This window comes from Peromyscus maniculatus, chromosome 10 (assembly GCF_049852395.1).
Source record: "Peromyscus maniculatus bairdii isolate BWxNUB_F1_BW_parent chromosome 10, HU_Pman_BW_mat_3.1, whole genome shotgun sequence".
In the NCBI taxonomy this organism is placed as follows: domain Eukaryota; kingdom Metazoa; phylum Chordata; class Mammalia; order Rodentia; family Cricetidae; genus Peromyscus; species Peromyscus maniculatus.
The window spans coordinates 5003301-5022805 of NC_134861.1; the positions used below are offsets into that span (position 1 = coordinate 5003301).

Genomic DNA, 19505 nt, shown 5'->3' on the forward strand with positions numbered 1-19505 from the left:
GTCGCAGACAAGGGAAATGCAAAGAAAGCAGCTGTAACTGATAGAGCGCTGATAAAGAGAAATCCGAGGTTCTGCATTGGAACAACAGGAAAGATGCCCTGGGGGCAAGACTCTGCCAATTGATGGCACCAACTTCTGAAAATGCAGATCCATCAGAAAGGAGAGAGGGAACTGAGCAGCTGAAGGTTTTCTCTACTGGAAAACAACTGTCCCAGGAATTTTCCCCCCTGTTCAACTACCAAGTCAGACAGAGACTACTATAGCTGTGGTAGAAGGGGGTCAGACTCCATCTGGAGCTGGCAGTAGAACTTGGCAGCACATCCCCTGGTGCTGGTTTGCTGGTATGCAAAGCACGTAAGAGAGGGGGTCATGGAGGCTTGTATCAAGCAGGGTCAGCCACTGTAGAAGCCTGTGAAAGTAACGCTTAAGTTGTAGTGAAGACCCAAGTATATTGGAGATCTCAGGACATCTGCTGAGAAAAGCTGCAGAAATGAAATGGAGCTGGCCCAAGAGGCTATAGGTGGCTAACCTAGGGGTGAGACCGTCTAAGCCCACTGACTCCAGACGACACCAAGTGTCCAGCTGGAGAATAGGGAGACGTAGGACTTGGTGGTTGCCTTGCCAGGTTTTGGTATTGCTTTGGTCTGCTCTTCTCTTGTTTGTCCCCATTTTACCCTTTGGGAATGTTTATTCTGTGATATTGTATATTGGAAATATGTAACTTATTATTATTACTATTATTATTGTTGTAATACAAGGGCTTATAGTTAAGAGATTGCCTCGAGTTTCAGAAGAGTAGACTTTTAAATAATGTTGAAACTGTTAAGACTATAGAGACTTTTGAAGTCGGACAGTTAATTTTGCATTATGAGATGGCCATGAGTCTATTTGGGTGAGGGATGGAATATATGGTTTAAAAGTGATATATTTGGGTGTCAAGTTGACACAGAGTAGACTTGTGGTTAATCATCATGGTTAACTTGACTGTATTTGGAATCACCTAGGAAACATACCTATGGGTCTATCTGTGATGTCATTTAAAGAACAATTTAGTTGAAGAGGTAAGATCTACTCTCAATGTGAATGGGAGCATAGTATAGATTGGGGCTCCCAACTGAATAAAAAGAAGAAAGCCGGTTGAACACCAGTATTCCTCTTTCTGTGCTTCCTGACCATGGATACAATGTAATCAGTTGCCTCACACTTCTGCCACTATGCTAGCCTCTCAAACCATGAGCCTTAGCTTTAACAAACCCTTACGTTGCTTTTGTCAGAGCAATGAGAAAGCAATTAACACAGGAACCCATCAGCCCCCTTCTCACGAAGCCCATGGGAGAGTGACTTGTACATACTTGGTGCACTTGTTCTACCCACCCTTACATTGGAACCTAGCCTCACACTGCAGAAGTTGCCCTGCTTGCAGGACTGACATTATGGGAATGCCGCTAATAGGCAGCCTAGAAGAACCAAGCTGAAACAGAGCAGACAGCATCCGTCCACTCAACTAGTCACCACTCTAGTCTACATACTGGGAAGTAGCAGCTAGAGATGGATCCTTCTGCCTCCCAGTGAGGGACCCCCAAGGTTATGTTCTAGGCTCTCTTCATATCCATGGCTCCCAGAAGATTCTTTCCCCAGCTCTGGTTCTCTCTGGGCTCCAGGTTAGCTATGCCATTTGCTACTTGTATGACTTCATTTTTAGAAAGGACCTTGCTGTTGTAGCCCAGGCTGTCCTTGAACTCTCAGTCCCCTTGCCTCCCAAGTGACTTTTCTGCCACAAGCCAACCATCAGGCATCCTACTTGAGCATAAAATACTAAGGTATTCTGTGAAGTTCAGAATCAGAAAAGCCACAGTCACTATGCCAGCCCTACTTGTTCTAGTGATGTAACAAACAAACACTGGAAAGTAGGAAGCAAGCAGTAATTTGGTGAAGACTGTGATTTCTGCCTAGGAAGCTGAGAGAATCGATAAAGGGAAAGCCCTTAACAGCACTTGGGTCCAGGAGCTAAACAGGTACAAATTAATGCACAGAGTCCAGCTCCCTAAACATAAACCTCCACCATTGTAGGGAATGTAATGGGAGAAAAGGTGCAGTGAAAAAGATAAAAATACCTATGGTAATGTCATTTTAAAAAGGGCAAGATCCCTGTGAAAATTAGAAAAGCACAGAAAACAGAGGAAACCTGAGTTTTATTAAACCATCACCTCTTTTTACATTGACATAGAAATTCCCTACTAAACATGCCCAAGGATAGGTTATTTTTAGTGGCCTACAACTAATCTGCAGATTATGCTAAAAAGTAAAGTGTATAATAATCATGAAAAATGTTTAGTAAGGTGGACCTAACAAATATTAAAATATAAAGGCGAGATCACTAGAAAAATTAAGTTCATAGATCCACACATGTATTAAAATTTAGTATGCAGTAAAGGGGATATTAATTTAATGAAAACTCGAGTGATTTGTTAAATAGCAACAAGCAGCAGTTTTTTGTTTTGTTTTGTTTTGTTTTGTTGTTTTGTTTTGTTTGGGGGTGGGGGAGTGGGGTTAACCCAAGATCTTCCCATGCTAGGCAAGCACTTTACCCGTGAGCTGCAGCCCCAGAGCATGCTGTGCTTTGCTTTGTTTCTCAAGCAGGGTCTCACAGTGTAGCCCAGTCTGGCCTTGAATTGGAGATCCTCCTGCCTCAACTTCCCAGGTGCTGGGATCACAGGCATGTGCTACCCAGCAAACCATAGGTTTTTGTTTAATCCATCTGAGTGTAGGAAAAAATTACCAGGGACTGCCTTCTTGTTGAACAGCCAAGTCTCATAATTTTGATATAGCTCAGAAACTTTACCAGAGTCACGGGAAGCGTTCAAGACCATTTTCACAGGACAGAGTAACACATTTAACATCTGGGAGTCTTTTTCCAAGAGGAAATGTGTAACTGCAGGAAGAAGAAGGCCTCAGCAAGTACGCTGCTCACCACTCTAGGACAGTAAAGCAAGGTTTGACGTGCCAGTTCCCCATTCAGCTTGGATCTATGGACTACATTCCCTCCTCCTCATTTTTAAACTCTTAAGACTGAAGTTTTGAAACTAGACTGCAAATTTATGTTAGTATTAAAAGACAATCACAGAGATCACTCGTGCTAGAAGAAATAAGGAGGAGCCTAAGAACATTGTACTGTGTTTGCTCCCATGAATGAGCAGCACATGAAGCTTTCTTTTGAGACATTTTATATAGATAGATGACTGTGGAGTGATTGTTCAGCATTGTGAAGCTCATTGGGGAACTCACTGGCTCATTCCATTTTCGTCATCATCATCGTTATTGTTGAGGATCTGGGGGGAGTCTAGCTAGATCCATGTTTTAGGTGAAGGAGGCAGAGTGACAGGTAGTTAGAAAACTTGGACACTCTATACACACATGTTGAATTCATGCCTTCCTCAGTTCCAGCCCCATCTTCTGCCTTAGATTGTGCCTGGCCCTAACTGGGTCAAATATCCCCATGGCTGCCACCCTGAAGGCATGCACACTCACTCATGCACAGGTACACATGAACCCACACATGCTGTGCACACATGCACACATGTACACAGAACTATTCCTTACTTTTCATAGGTGTGCGGAACTCTCTTGTTTGCTGAACATCCTTCTCCTCTACTGTATGAATGTATTTACACTTTTTCCTTTGGTTTGTTTATTTTTGGTTTTTTGAGATAAGGTTTCTCTGTGTAACAGTCCTGGCTGTCCTGGAACTCACTCTGTAGACCAGGCTGGCCTCAAACTCAGAGATCCTCCTGCCTCTGCCTCCCAAGTGCTGGGATTCAAGGCCTGTGCCACCACCTGGCTCCTTTGCTTTATTTTAATGATATATCAGAAGGGAAAAGGATAGATGTGTCTTCTTTAACTAAATGCCCATCAAATGGCTTTCAGGAAGGGGCTCTGTGTTTCACTGTGGTTGCTAGCAAAGAAGTGTGATAGCATGGGAAAGACTGAGAGGTTCTCGTTACCATCCAGTGAGAGTTAGGGAGGCATCAGTAGAGGTGTTGGGAAGGTCCAGACTCCGCTGATATTAGAAGGTGGAGCCAACAAGAGCTAGGAATGGACTAAATGTGTGAGTGCAGGAGGGAGTCATGCAAGATGAGTAGTGAGCACTGCCCTGGTGAGGGAGGGGAGTCCAGCTGCCATTCCTGCTCCATCCTCAAAGAGATGACAGATAGCTATGGTGGCAAGACTGGCCCTCAGAGAAGGACCTCAGGAGAGAAGTGGGAGATGCTCAAGTGGTGAGTACCAGTGGTTGCCATCAGGCTGGGCAAAGCTGCTGTGTGTGTGTGTGTGTGTGTGTGTGTGTGTGTGTGTGTGTGTGTGTGTGTTTATTGGAGCTGAGGACCGAACCCAGGGCCTTGTGCTTGCTAGGCAAGCGCTCTACCCCTGAGCTAAATCCCCAACCTGCAGTTGTGTATTTATAAGGGCTGTGCACACTTCTGAAGGAAGCCATCTCACCTCTGAAGATGGGTGTCAGCGCACAGAATGACAGTGAAGACTATAATCTATGCATCAGTCACTTCCTCCCATGGCCACAGATGCAACTGTCTCTGCTCATGTGATCTGATGGGCAGGAGTGACCATGTGACGTTCTCAGCTGCACAAGGGAGACAGAGACTCTGTCGCCTGTGTGGCTCCCTCTGGGAACTTTATTACTTGTTAGGGACTCCAGGACTGGATTTGATGGGGGCTGGGCATGTACAGAACTCAAAGGTGGGTCTTCATTTTTGCTTTCCTGCAAGACAGAATAAGTACATTCATCCACTATCAGTGGACAAATGGGATAGTCACTGTAGAAACATTCTGACAGTTCCTCAGAAAGCTAAAGAAAGTGCCATGTGACCTGAGGGAAATGAAAACATGCCCATACAGACTTATGTGTGAATATCCATAGTGGTATTATTCATTCTGATGGCTTTGTCAGTTTCAGTGAATCTTGGCCAGACATTTGCAGAATGTCCTGACTTTGGCACTTGTCCGATGCACTTCTGGTGTTTATACTAGGGTTATGGAATGTGGAGGAAGACCACAGTCTCACAACCTCACCTGAAGGACAGTCTTCAAGAGAACTTATCATTGTTGATGTCACTGGACTGCAGTGGTGTCTATACCCTGTGGAAGAGAATTAGGAATCTACAACTAAGGGGTAGACAGTGATGCCCTGTCTTCTTAAGTTCAGAGTGTATATATAATTTGTACTTTTTTTACATAGAAAATGTGTCTGTTCTTGTTTATTAATTTATTCAGCCAATTATTTGGGTCCATGAATATTCTATTTTGGGTTATAATCCAGGAATACTTTGTTTTGTTGTTTGATTTATTCAGCTGCCTCCTGTGTCTCTTTGACTGTACCTCTTTAAGTGTGTGTGTGTGTGTGTGTGTGTGTGTGTGTGTGTGTGTGTGTGTTCCCTGTACATACATAGATATCTATAAGTATTTTTATATGTAAACATCTGTAGCTATATAAGACTTAAGTGTTTACTAGAGCTTTGGAGGTCTTTTGGCGTAGACACAGAAGGCAGGAGACCAAGGCCGATGTGCAGGGAATGCTGGCGAGGCTTTAGTGGGGTCCACAGCTCTTTACTGACATGGCAGGCAGTTCTCCGAAGAAAGGCTTTTAATGTCATACCAGGTGGGCTATTGCCACTCAGGATCCTTGCCTGAGACCTTCGGGTGCTAAAGAGAACAAAGTGAAACAGAGGCTGCAATGTAGAAAGACCCTCTCAAAAACAAACAAGCAAGCTCACAGACCAAAGTGAGTCTCTGTCTAGAAACTGAATTCACAGACAACACATCAAACAGGAAATCTGCCTTCATTCATGAGCTGCTGGTACAGAGGGCTGAGTGAATTATCTCCCCAATTAGTGACATAGTATCATTGGTCCTAGAAAGACCCTGAGATAAGATTGTAAAAAAGTGTTTCCTGAGGCTGAAGAGATGGCTCAGTGGTTAAGTGTAGTGCAAATTCTAATTGGTCTTAATAATAAAAACCCAGAGCCAGATATTAGGGTGAAAGTTGAAAAATCAGAGAAGCCGAGCAGCCAGCCACTAGAAAAACTTCTTACCTCTAGGAATTCTCAGAGGGAAAGGGCGGAGCTGTTGTCTCAGCCCTGCCTCATCACTTCCTGTTTCCTCCTCCCAAGTGCTGGGATTAAAGGCATGAGATTCCAAGTGCTGGGATTGAAGCTGTGTGCCACCACTGCCTGGCCTCTAGTGACTAGCTCCATACTCTGATCTCCAGGCAATCTTTATTTATTAGTGCACAAACAAAATATCATCACAGCTAAGAGCACTGACTGCTCTTCCAGAGGACCTGGGTTCAATTTCCAGCACCCACACGGCAGCTCACACCTGTCTGTAACTCCAGTTCTAGGGAATCTGGCATCCTCACATATACATGCAGTCAAAACACCAATGCACATAGAATTTTTTTTAAAGTGTTTTGTAAAAAATGCTCTTGGTGGAAAAAGTGGTAGTCTAAGTGGATAGATTGGAGCAGGAGAGAATGAAAATTAGGAAATCTTCAGAAATGAAAGCTGTAAATCAACATATATAGGGCAAGGTCAAAGCAATATCTAGAGTAAACTTTGAATTTTAGTGAAATTAAAAACAGACATAAAAAGTATTCAACTCAGTATGTTGGAAAGCATGTATCAAACAAACAAGAAGGCAACTGTGTTCGCTTTATGTCCTTGTCACAAATAACTGCGGCACAGCTTATACAGAGGAACGGTTTGTTTTGCTCAGTGTCAGAGGTTTCACTCCTTAGTCTGACTGCTTGGGGCTGACAGCACATTATGATGGAAGCATGTGGTGGAACAGCATCATTTCTTCAGGACCAGAAGGCAAAACAGAAGGGGCCAGAGTCCCTAGTCTCACCTGTTAAATTGGCGCCACAGGGGGCTGCAGGGAGGGCTTAGCCATTAAAAGCTGCTCTTGTGGAGAATGCAAGTTCAGTTATTAAGTAGCTCACAACCAACTGTAACTCCAGCTCCAGGGGATCCAATGCCCTATCCTGGTCTCTGATGCACCCGAGCTCACACATATATGTGCACATATACACATGCACATACATATAATTTTTACAAATCTTATTTAAAAAAAAGTAGCACCACAGACTAGAATGAAGCTTCCGACACATGGCCTTTGGAGGGGCATTCTAGATCTATTAATTATAAAGACCAGACAGACGTCAGGGAAGACATAGAAATTAATACATTTAAGTACTCATTCTTTTCCTTGCCATTAGTTTCTAAGTGAATTATTGTTTCTTAATTATGTATATATAATATATATCATTTGTTTTAGAACTAGGATTGAATACAATGCATTTTAAGCAATTGTCCTACCTGCCTATCCCCAGATCGATCCTACACCAGCCCCAGCCCTGTCCCAACCCTGTCCCAGCCCTGTCTGTTGATTCTTACTGAAGTTTCATTTATGATGAGAGGGTAGTTGTAGTTTATGAGTTTCTGGTTACCAACAGCTTGAGCTTAATTTCTTTTAGTTCTTTTTCTCTGATTTTCATTTGCTTGCTCACTTAATCTATATAAGTTCCTAAGAAGAGTATGTTAAAATGTTTTGTTATGGGGCTGGAGTGATGGGTAGTTGTTAAGAGCACTTGTTGCTCTTGCAGAGAATTGGGGTTCAGTTCAAAGCACCCACACAGGGTTCTCAACTATTTGGTAACGCCCCTTTCAGAGGAGGATCGAATGCCTCTGGCTTTTGCAGGTACTGCATGCATGTGGTGCACAGACACATGCAGCCAAAACACCCATGCATGCACACACACACACACACACACACACACACACACATTTTAATGCCCCTCCTCCCTGCGCCAAGGCTGCGCAAAGTGTCTCACCTTAGGCCCTAGGAACAGGTCCCAGTCCCACTGCCTGGGGGCCCCCTAAACAGTTCAAGCTCTGTTTAGCATTTTTAAAAAAGAACTGGAAGTTGAATCCAGGACCTCATGTATGCTAGGCAAGTGCTCTTCTAGTAAACCAACCTCATTAACTTTCATCTGTAACGAGGTCAGTTTTTCTTTTTTTCTTTTTAATAGTCTTGATATATTCCTTAGACTGTTCTAAAATTCAGACTTCTTGCCTCCATTTCCCAAATTCTGAGTACAGGACCATGCCACAACATTTAGCCTGAAGTCAATTTTGACTTTTTTTTTTTCAATGTTGAGAATGGAACAAACCCAAGTGTTTGGAAATGCTAGGCAAGGCCTGTGCCAGCAAGGTGCTTTCTCTGACTCTGCAACCAATTTGTATAACTGAATTTTCTCAAGATAGTGTTCATCTAATCTAGGTTTTCAAATGGGCCTATATAAGGTTGCACAAGATCATTTACAAGCGTTTTTTTTTTTTAACTTCCTCCATATCAAGAGTTACTTTCCTTTGTAGTTTCTTGTTTTGTATATTTGTGCTTTCTCTCTTTTAAGAAAATTAGCAAAGTTAATTGTCTATTTTATTTGCTAGAAGAACAAAGATCCTAGTTGCCAATTTGATCTCCTCTTTTCTGCTCCTTAGTTCATTGACTTAGTTCAATGTCTTTATAATTTCCTTCCTTTCACATTATTTTGATTAGTTTTCTTGTTGTTATTTTCATTGTGTTTTGTACTGAAAAAAATTTTAAAACTCTCATTCTTTCTTAGTTATTAATAGAGGGACTTAGGTCTATGAATTTTCCTAGCTGTTTTCTATTTAACCCATTAGCAGATACAAATTGGAAACTATGTAATTTCTGTGTCTATTTCCATTCATAGAAAATGGTTTACTTTGAAAATTGTTGGTCTTAATGCCCATGCTACCAGGGTCCTGTTCAGAAAGCCCTTTCCCGGCCTGTAAGTTCAAAGGTACTCCTTACTCTCTCCTCTACCAGGTTCAGGGTATCAGTGTTTATATTGAGATCCTTGATTCATTTGGAGTTGAGTCTTATGCAAGGTGAGAGATAAGGATCTAATTTTGTTCTTCTACATGTAGCTATCCATTTGTTGAAGTAGCTGTGTTTTCTCCAGTGTGTATTGTAGGCCTCTTTATGAAAAATCAGGTGGCTGTAGGAATGTGAGTCTTCAATTTTACTCCATTGGTCAAGGTATTTATTTTTATGCCAGTACCATGCTGTTTTTGTTGTTGCTGTTGTTTTTCTATAGCTCTGCAGTATAACTTGAAATCAAGGATGGTGATACCTCTAGCAGTTTTGTTTTTTAATTTAGGATTCTTTTAGATACCCTCAATCTTTTGTATTTCCACATGAAATTTAAGACTATTTTTTCCAATTTCTGTGAAAAGATTGAGTTGGAATTTTGATATGGATTGTGTTGAATCTGTAGATTGCTTTTGAAAAGATGGCCAATTTTACAGTATTAATCCTACCAATCCATGAGCATGGGAGCTTATCTCATTGGCCCCACAGCTATTTATAAAATCAAGCTTAAGGATGAGATAAACAAGTATATAAAACAACACAACAGGAAAGGAGAAAGCTAGAGATACATCGTTATTTAGATAGAAATCAGGTGACCACAATTAATGAAGTCTAACATAGCGGTGGAAGTACCGAAGGAGGCAGAACCATAGAGCCATCAGCCACAGAAACACTGAAAACTCAGGCAACATCTGCTAAAACCAACGTTGCCAGAACCCCGGAGAGTAGGCAATGGTTTACTCCAGCCAGACAAATGCTGGGAAAGGCATCTTGAGAGTGGAAAGAGCTTTGTGGTGTATTCCACCCTTTCTCTGCCCCAGTCAGCACCCTGTGGCAACTGCATATTTGTTCCTGCCTGGAACCTGGTTCCCGGTTCTGAAGGGAGCAATGTGTATCTCATTTGCAAAGAAGTGCAGTGGTTTCTATCTCATTTATTGGAGCTCCCGGAGGACTGACTGACAAGGTGCTTATCGTTTTTCTGCCTGATACACAAGCCACTGCAGAGAAATCAGCAGGTATCACTCAGCCAAACGACCTGCAGCTGCCTGGGGCAGAAATAGTAGCTGAGGTAAAAAAAGAGCCCAAGACTGGGGTATCTGAGAGAAAGCTACCTTGTGAAATCAGGTCATTCCAAAGCACCTCTGCATGCTAGGAAATCTAGAAAGCCTCAGGCATCCCAGGGCAGCTGACATGCTAGGGAAAGACCAAGACAGACTGAGCCCTCACCTTGATGTGCAGTATAAACAGGGAGTGAAAGCTGAGACAGCTGGGAATACCGTGAGCATAGGAGCCCAACTCAGAACCATGATCACAAAGACTGAGAGAGGCTTCTGCCTTCTTGGTGCTTGAATCTGTGCTTATCCCATCATTGAGGCTGGTGAAGATGCTAAGGATGTTTTTAAGAGCAGCAGTCGGAAGCTCTTCCTAGGCACAGGCATCTGTCACTGAGAAATGCCCGGCAGGAAGGAACAGCTCTTGGGGCTCTGCTTCTTAGCTATTCAGCTTTAATCTCCAAGACACTGAATCACAGGCAGTCAGATGTAGACCTCACCCCGCTCTCTGTGGGAGATCAAAGCAGCAGCTGCTTATCCAATTCCGTGAAGGACTTCAAAGGACTAAAAGCAGCTCACCCCTGCAGCGACCACAGTTGTGGCCCAGGACCTGTCACACACAGGCTCCCCAAAAGCAGTGTTTGGTTTTGATTAATGGTCACCCCAGAATTTGAGGGCCACAGCCTCACTCTTAGTGTCTGTTTGGGACCCTTGGGTGGATGCTGCACACATTATAAGTCTCTGCTGCCTACTGGACAGGCCTGGCTTGAAATGGTGAAGGACTCCAGGGAAGGTGACAGGATGCATGTAATTTGGACTCTGTCCCTCTGCAGACAGTGCCAACCATGATGGATAACATGCCAACTTTCCATGCAGGAAGGACATTCCCATGGAGCATGTGACACACAGGGACAGAGAACAGACCAAGAAAGTGGTGTACTCTGTGGTCTATGGAGCAGGTGAGCCATAAGGAAGGGCTGGGGTCTTGGTGTCACTCATCAGCCAATGTCTGTATGCCTATATTTAACTGTGCCATGCTTCAGAGAAATCACTCTGTAAATCCCTATGTGTTATTTACATAAACACTGCAGTGGTATTTGTGTCACCAGACACCAGTCAAACCACTCCCTGCTGCTGACTTATAGCGCCATAGACCCTTCAAAAGGAGGCAATGGCCAGGCGGTGGTGGCGCACGCCTTTAATCCCAGCACTTGGGAGGCAGAGTCAGGTGGATCTCTGTGAGTTCAGGCCAGCCTGGTCTACACACCCAGTTCCAGAACACTCAGGGTTACACAGAGAAACCTTGTCTCAAAAAACAAAAGAGGAGGCAGCAGAGGTGCAGAGTGTGACCAGACCCTACCCCACATCTCACCACGGTGACAGGCATCACTTCTATGCTTAGAAACACATCCCCAAACACACACCAAGGTTTTATAGAGTTCCACCGCCCCAAAAGGGGCTCCAGTTGGATTTGGTTCTTCTCAGCATGCATTCAGTAATAAGCTGTCCTTCTCTTTCTCCTCTTTCCAGAACCAGGAAATGTAACTCTTCTGCTTCCATCCACTTGCCTTTTTTCTCCTCCACTCCCCGATTAGTCCATCAGTAGTTGTCTTGGTTAGGGTTTCTATGCTATGAAGAGACACCATGAGCACAGCAACTCTTATAAAGGAAAACATTTAATTGAGGTGGCTTACAGTTCAGAGGTTCAGTCCATTATCATCATGGCAGGAGTATGGTAGCATGCAGGCAGACATGGTGCTGGAGAAGTAGCTGAGAGTCCTATATCTTTCAGGCAACAGGAAGTCGACTGAGACACTGGGTGCTATCCTGAGCATAGGAAACCTCAAAGCCCACCCCCACAGTGACACAATTCCTCTAACAAGGCCGTACCCACTCCAAGAAGGCCACACATCCTAATAGTGCCACTCCCTATGAAAGTATGGGGGCCAATTACATTCAAACTACCACAGTGGTGTTTTGTTTAATATTTTGTTTATGTGTATAGATATTCTGTCTGCATGTCCATCTGTGCACCATGTATGTACACTGTCCCCCAGAGACCAGAAGATGGCATCAGATCTGAGTGAACTGGAGTTACAGATGGTTGTCAGCTGCCATGTGGGCACTGGGAATCAAACCCCAGTCCTCTGGAAGAACAGCTAGTGTTTTTAACCACTGAGCCATCTCTCCAACTCCTGGAGTGTTCTCTTTTCTCCCCTTGGGTCATGCTATAATAAGGAGTGATTCCACTCAGAAGAGGCTATGAGCTTTCCAGTCCCTTCCCGAGGAACAGTCTACCCGCTGTCACAGATCCAGGCCTGCATGCACCTCTTTCTTGCTTTGGTCGATACTACTTTGAACACACTGGGGCTTGTACATAGACCGTGAGAAGAGTCACCTCCTGACCACTGAAATGCTATGCTCTGTCAAAGAAAGCCAACAAAACTACATAAGCCTCAGTGTACACTGCAGCACAGTGCATGTTTGTCACCCCTAGGCTCCACAGTCTCTGTGACTGCAGTGCATGGATGTGCATCCCAAATGCTTCTTCTGGATCACAAATATTGTCTTGTCCAGACCCCTCCCAGTACTCACAGCTTTGCACTTGCCCTTCCCTTAATCGGAATGTTTTTCCCACATGCACAAAACTCACCCATCTTTATTCAACATTCCCCTTCTCAACCATCATCTACCACTGTACCAGTTACCCATACCTACGCAGCAAGCTGCCACAAAAAGCCATTGGTTAACTCACAGTTGATGTGGTGCCTACCCTGCGGGCTACATTCAGTATGCTAACTGGGACTGTGGTATCATCTGTGTGGTGCCATCTGAGTCCTGCTGGTAGTCTACTTTCCTCAGCTTTTGTTTCCTGCTGGCCCCGTGGGTCTCTGGCATGAACTGCCTGCACAGTGACCACTTTACACTTCAAAGCCAGATAGCTGCAAAGTACCAGCTACATACCTACTCATCTGGCCAGGGTAAAATGCCCATCCTGAGCATGAGCCCAAGAAGCCAGGAGTGCCCATCAGTTCTGCTTACTAACTAGTGCAGAGAAGCACAGAGCACCCACTGAACAAGTAGAGTCCTTTGAGAACATCAGACCATAGGAAGTGTCTAGAAAGCAGCATGGAAACCAGTAATCAAACTTAGGTCATGGTGGTTCTCCTGTCCCATTTCCTCCTCAGGTTCCTCCTTACTACCCCCTCCCCTGGCCCTCGGGTTTCTGCCCTGGAAGAAAGCAGCATTCTGCCAGACAGATTAGAACTTGATGCCTTGGATCCTCCTGCAGATCTGCCATAAGCTCCAGCTCTGCAGGCCCAGTGTTGCCTCTACCCCTACCTCCACCCAGGCTCAAATCGCAGTCAATTCTGTCGACTCTTAACCTGCTGATCTCAAAAGAAGCCCTGTACCTTTTTGCCCATCCCTTCTCCATAAAGACTCTCCTAGGGTTGCTGGAGCTACAGTTGGCACAGTTAACGCACATCTCTGCCATCTGCTTCCTGTTTGTCTGTGTCCTATTTCAGGGGTGAGCTATATAGCTAAGCTTCCAGAGGTCTCCTGACCTCCAAGCTGGAGCTGGCTCAGGAAGGCAGGAGGGATGCAGGGTGAATGTGTAATTCTTCTGAGTATTGCCTGGCCCTTGCCTCTCCCATAGTAAGGTCACCCCTTACCACAATAGTTGTATCCCAAAGAGAGGTGGCCTCACAGCACCCACTGGCTCCTTGTGAGCTTTCACTTTATATTTTCTGGAGAGGAAGAGTGCCTCACTGTAAATAAGCAGTGAGTCATTAGCTATGATGCTGGTGAAGGGAGTAATTTGCTGCTTTTAGCCCTGGTGGTGACAGGGGCTCCCACCCTGAGCTTCTATCTCTGTTGCTCCATTGTTCTTGCTCCACCTGACAGCTGGAATTACTGTGTATCTGCTGCTCAGTTCATGTCGTCTCTATCCCACCCCCTTATTTGAGCCAGAACCTTGCTGATGAGCAGGCTGAGGGCATAAGTGAATCACCAGGCTTCAGTGCTGCTGGGGCCTTGGGAAACCCAGTGGAGAAGCCTTGGACAGGCAGCTGGTGATGGTATGCAGGAGTGTTTCCACAGAAGCCATCTCTGAGTAACCCAGAAGCTGCTGATAGTAATGCTGAGCCTGGGAGAAACATAACTCCAGTGCAACCTTCAGCTGACAGTTATGTGATCATTATGATGACTGTGATGAGAACAGAAGGAAAAGCCACGGGGCTATGAGACAAGCAGAGAAGGCACTTGGAAGAGATGAGGGTGTGCATGCCCAGCCACCTGCAGCATATGACAACCCTGCCTGGCCTCCTATGACCTCAAATTCATGTACCTTATGTGTTATCTAGAATCTTGACCTAAGGTGCCTCACAAGTCCACTGCCTCTCCTGTATCCGGCTGAATTCAGCATCTGCCAGCTTACTGGGTACCTCCTCTTGCTGGGCCTGATTATAGCCACGTGTGCTAGTTGATTTTTATAAATCTGATACAGACCTAGACATATCCTGGAAAGGGGCATCTTAATTGAGAAAGGGCCTCCATAAAACTGTAGGAAAGTTTATGGGGTATTTTCTTGGTTAATAATTGATGTAGGAGGCTCTAGCCCATTGTGGATGGTGCCACCCATGAGCAAGTGGTCCTGTGTTGTATAAGAAAGCAGACTGAGCAAGCCATTGGGAGCAAGCAAGCAGCCCTCTTCCAAGGCCTCTGCTCTTGTTTCTGACTCCAGGTTCCTGCCCTGCTTGAGCTCCTGTCTTGACTTCCCTCGGTGATGGACTGTTACCTGGAAGTGTAAGATTAAATAAGCCTTTTTCTTCCCAAATTGCTTTTGGTTATGGTCTTTATCACAGCAATAGAAACCCTAGCTAAGATAGGATCTCTGAGCTCAGCAGGACCCTAGTCTCTACTGGAAGTCATTCCGAATCCCCAGGCTTGCTGGACTTCTGCTTTCTAAGGGTTGGCCGCTGAGTGCTGAGTTCTCACCATGATTCCTCAGTGAACTCCATATTCAGATGTTGTATAATCTGCAGATGCTTACTGGATGCATGCAGAATGCCAGACCCACCCTGCACCAGGAGGACAGTGTATAGGCTCATCCTGCTCCCAAGCACCTGGCTCTGCCAGGAGAAAACACCAAGTGAAGCCAAACCTCATACTTCGTGCCCTAGGGGTTGTACTTATGATGGAGCCTTAGAACCTGGGGAGCTGCCCAGAGCACCAATAACTGGACTGTATGGGAAGTTCTGATCAAGTAGACCAGACAGCATTCCTGGGGCTCTCTGTGGCTAGGCACTTGCTCAGCCCTGGAAACAGAAGTGCCCTAGTTACATTTCTGTTTGCTGTTATAAAATACTCTGCTGAAAAGCAACTTAGGGAAGAAAGGTTTTATTATACTTACAATTCCAGGCTATAGTCCATTATTATTGCGGGAAAGTCAAGGCAGCAACTTAGACATCACATCCACAGTCAAGAACAGAAAGAGAAGAAACACATGGATCCTTGCTTGCTGCTTGCTTGCTATTCTTTTATACTGTTCAGAAGCCCTGCCTAGGGAATAATGCTGCCCACAATGATCTGGGTCTCCTACTTCAGTCAAAATAATTACACATGGACATGCTCAAAGGCCAACCTGATCATAGATAAGTCCTCAGGTGAGGCTTTCTTCCCAGGTGATTCTACTTTGTGCCAAGTTAACAATTAAAACTAAGGAGCATAATCTGCCCCTTACTTTGAAACGCAAGCGCTGTAACTTTCGACTCCTTGACCTGAAAGTCTCATTTGAATTTTATTTTTTATTTTTAAAGACTTATTTATTTTTATTTTATGTGCATTGGTGTTTTGCTTGCATATATGTCTGTGATGGTGTTGGAGTTACAGACAGTTGTGAGCTGCCATGTGAGTGCTGGGAATTGAACCTGGATCCTCTGGAAGAGCAGCCAGTCTCCCCAAGTGCTGAGCTATCTCTCCAGCCCTCATATTAATTTTATAATGTAAAATACAATCCAACTCCAAAAACCTCTCAAAGTCTTCAAAAATTCTAGCACTTCAAAAGTCCAAAGTCTATTTTAAATTCTCTTAACTTTAGGCTCCTACAAAGACAAAAACAATTTTCATACTTCTAAAACAACAACAAAAAGCTGGGCATAGTGGCACACACCTTGAATCCCAGCATTTGGGAGGCAGAGACAGGTGTATCTCTGAGTTTAAGGCCAGCCTGGTCTACAAAGAGTTCCAAGACAGCCAAGGTTACACACAGAGAAACCCTGTTAAAAAAAAAAAAAAAAAAAAAGTTCTACTAAAACAGAAAAACCAGGGCATAGCAAATGAAAAATTACACTTAAGCAAACCCAAAATCCAGTATAGACCCAAATCTTATACCTCAGTGTCTGACATCCAAGGTTTGCTCATAGTAATGAGTAAATGAGTAAACCTTCTGGTTCCCAAAGGGACTGGGCAGCCCCACTTCTCCAGCTCTGCCATCTTCAGCACACGTAGTTTCCCTGTCAAGCAGCTCCATTCCGTTCCCACAGACATCCTTGGGTATACACCCTTTGGTTCTGGACTCTCCAATGTCTTGGAGTCTTCATTGCAACTGAGGCCTCACCTTCACCAATGGCTAGTCAAGCCCCCTCCCCCCTTCAGGGACTCCAACTCTGTCCCAAGGTGCCAAGCCTCAGATGTTCTCCTAGACCCCTTCATGCCTTCAAAACCATTACCACATGGACAACCCTTACATTGCCAAGTTCTGCTGAGGTGTATCCTGCCCCCCACCTTTGACCACAGCTTATCAGCTCTTGTGTGCTGATGCCGAGAAAATACTTTTCTATTAATCCAGTGAATCAGAGAAGGTTTTACCTTCATGGTGCTAATCTTATTGACAATCACAACTGATTCTTCAGCTCATGATCAGCACACAGTTTTTTAACCAAAATATTACGAAAATAGCTTTACCTCAGTTAATAACAAAGTCCTTGTTTCCCCCTGAAACATGATCTGGGCCTCCTCTGTCTGTATTACTTTCAGCCGTCTTACCTTCAAAACTTCTACAAGAATGGCCCATTAAACCATCTGCAAATCCAGTTCCAGAGCATCCAACACCCTCACCTGATGTTCTGATCTCCACAGGCACCAAGCATGCACATGGTTCACAGATAAAGGCAAAACAGTCACACACATAAAATAAAATGAAACTGAAAAAAAAAAACATTTAAAAAGAATTTCCCATTAAGTTCTTCCCAGATAACTGAATGGCCTTTTCCACCCAAAGTAATAAATGCTTCCACATTCTTCCCATAAAAACAATCCAAGGCATAAAAGCTACATGGTCAGGTCTATTGCAGAATATCCCACTTGTGATAATAGTTTCTGTCCTAGTTACATTTATGTTACTGCAATAAAAAATACCCTGGAAAAAAAAGACAACTTATTAATTTGGGATTCAGTCTAGAATTCCTAAACATATAAAGAAACTGGATACCTTGATCACAGTCAAGAAAAGGGCACTCATGACACCAGACCTTGAGATGACCCAGATGTTAGAATTCTAGACAAAGACTTCAAAGCTGCTCAAGAACCTAAGTGAAAACATGCTCACAACAAATGGTGGAAAATAAAATGTGCCAAATAAAAAGAGCCAAATGATAACTCTAAAGCTGAAATTAACATTATCTGAAATCAAAAGTTCCCCAAATTAGTTTAATAACACATGGGAAATGAGAAGACAGTTCCTAGTCCCTCTGTCTGACCTGGATAAGGGGTCACTGTTCATTCCTTTCTTAAAGCCAATGGACTTGTATATTCCAGTGCTATAGCTGAAAGTGATGATTAGAACTTGATGGCAGAAAGAATTTTTGATGATTTGTTTTTTAATAAAATGCAGCAAAACACATAACAACTTTATTGTGGAGACATCACACTATCTCCATTGAGCCCTAAAGGGAATTTAGGAGTTTTTAATTTCCAGTAAAATTCATATCAGGAAGGCCTAGACATGGACAGAGGACCAAGGACTTCAGGTATTTGTCCTTCTCTATTGGGAAAAAAACTAGCTCTCCATACTTCCAAGCAAACCACTTGAAGCCATCTGCTCTTTCATTGTCCCACATGTTCAGTAATGCTGCCATTAGAACTCCTGGAGTTTTCCCATCCCAGCAGCTGCTTCCAAATTACCACACCGAGGCTTATATTACTTATAAATGCTTGGCTGGTAGCTCAGACTTGTTACTCCCTAACTCTTACACTTTACCCATATTTCTTATCTATGCTTTGCCACGTGGCTTGGTACCTTTTCTCAGTATGGCCTGCCCATCAAGCTCTTTCTGCATCTGGCTGGTAACTCCTAACTCTGCCCTCCTTCTTCCCATCATTCTCAGTTTGGCTTTCCCACCTAACTTCCTGCCCAGATACTGGCCTGTCAGCTTTTTATTAACCAATGAGAATAATACATATCCACAGTGTACAGAAGAATGATTCCACAGGAGGTTTCACCTACCTAAGGCCAGGAGTGGCCTCACTGAAGAAGGAATCAAAAAGAGATTCTGAGAAGTCAGATAGTTCCTCTTCTAAGAATCTCTCCTGATTTTCACAGACACAGAGCTCAAGCCCTGAGCCATGGTTTCTAGGCTAAGTGTCTGAAGGCCTCTTGGGTGCCCTTTTTGTAGCCAGTTCAAAGTTCAATGAGGCCATTAATGACCTAGTAATGACCTTCCCAGGAATCAGCTCTTGGAATCCCTCAAATACTGTTACCCCTAGAGCCCAGGCCTTTCCCCACAATACTACTGTTAAGCAAAGGACCTGGCACCTATTCCTGGAGGAAAAATAAGAGAGAATGATTACACATTAAGTACCAAATAGAAAGAAAGTACACTTGGCTAGAGTTTGGTTCATCGGATTCCCTGACCAATCTTAGGGCTAAGGATTAGGCTAAAGACTGTTTTTCCCAATTCATGAATAAAGAAACAGATTTATTGAGAGTTAAGCAACTTCCGCAAGGCCACCAGAACCTCCTGTGGGTGACTGAGCTGAAGTCAGACCCAGGCCTGTGTACCCCAGTACCTGCACCTGGTGAACATGAGGCTTATGTGCTGTGCTGGAACCTCGTACCACTTCCACAGAGACCTTCCCCACTTCACTGCAGCTACTTCACAAGAGCTTGGCCTCTTTCAGGAGCAAAACACTGATCTAGGTCAAAAGCATGTATTCTAAAAGAAGAGTGCTAAGCATAGGGGGCTCCTGAATAGCATGTTTCCACATTTGGTAATCAACTCTGCCTTCCTTGTTCCTGTGGCCCCGCAGCTTCCCCCAGTTCTACATGCAGATCTCCCATTGATTGAGAGCAGCACTGAGTCTGTTTCCAGCTTCACATGCAGCTCCTGGCAGAAAGTCAAGACTACTGAGGATATAAGTGTTTAAATGGCCCTCTCCGGGTCAATGGCCATCCAACATCTAGTGTGGAAAGCCCAAAGCCAATAT

At 44.1% G+C, this 19505-nt stretch overlaps 1 protein-coding gene across 15 annotated transcripts in view; it reads left to right on the plus strand.

Annotated features, from left to right (window-relative positions):
• Window positions 1-19505, plus strand: part of Poln (DNA polymerase nu) — a 164835-nt gene that overhangs the window by 122230 nt on the left and 23100 nt on the right. For all 15 annotated transcript variants that reach the window (XM_042285788.2, XM_076546990.1, XM_076546994.1 and 12 more), the window contains one exon: window positions 10896-10978. In XM_042285788.2, coding sequence (XP_042141722.2) covers window positions 10896-10978 — 83 coding nt within the window. The remainder of the gene's footprint in view (window positions 1-10895; window positions 10979-19505) is intronic.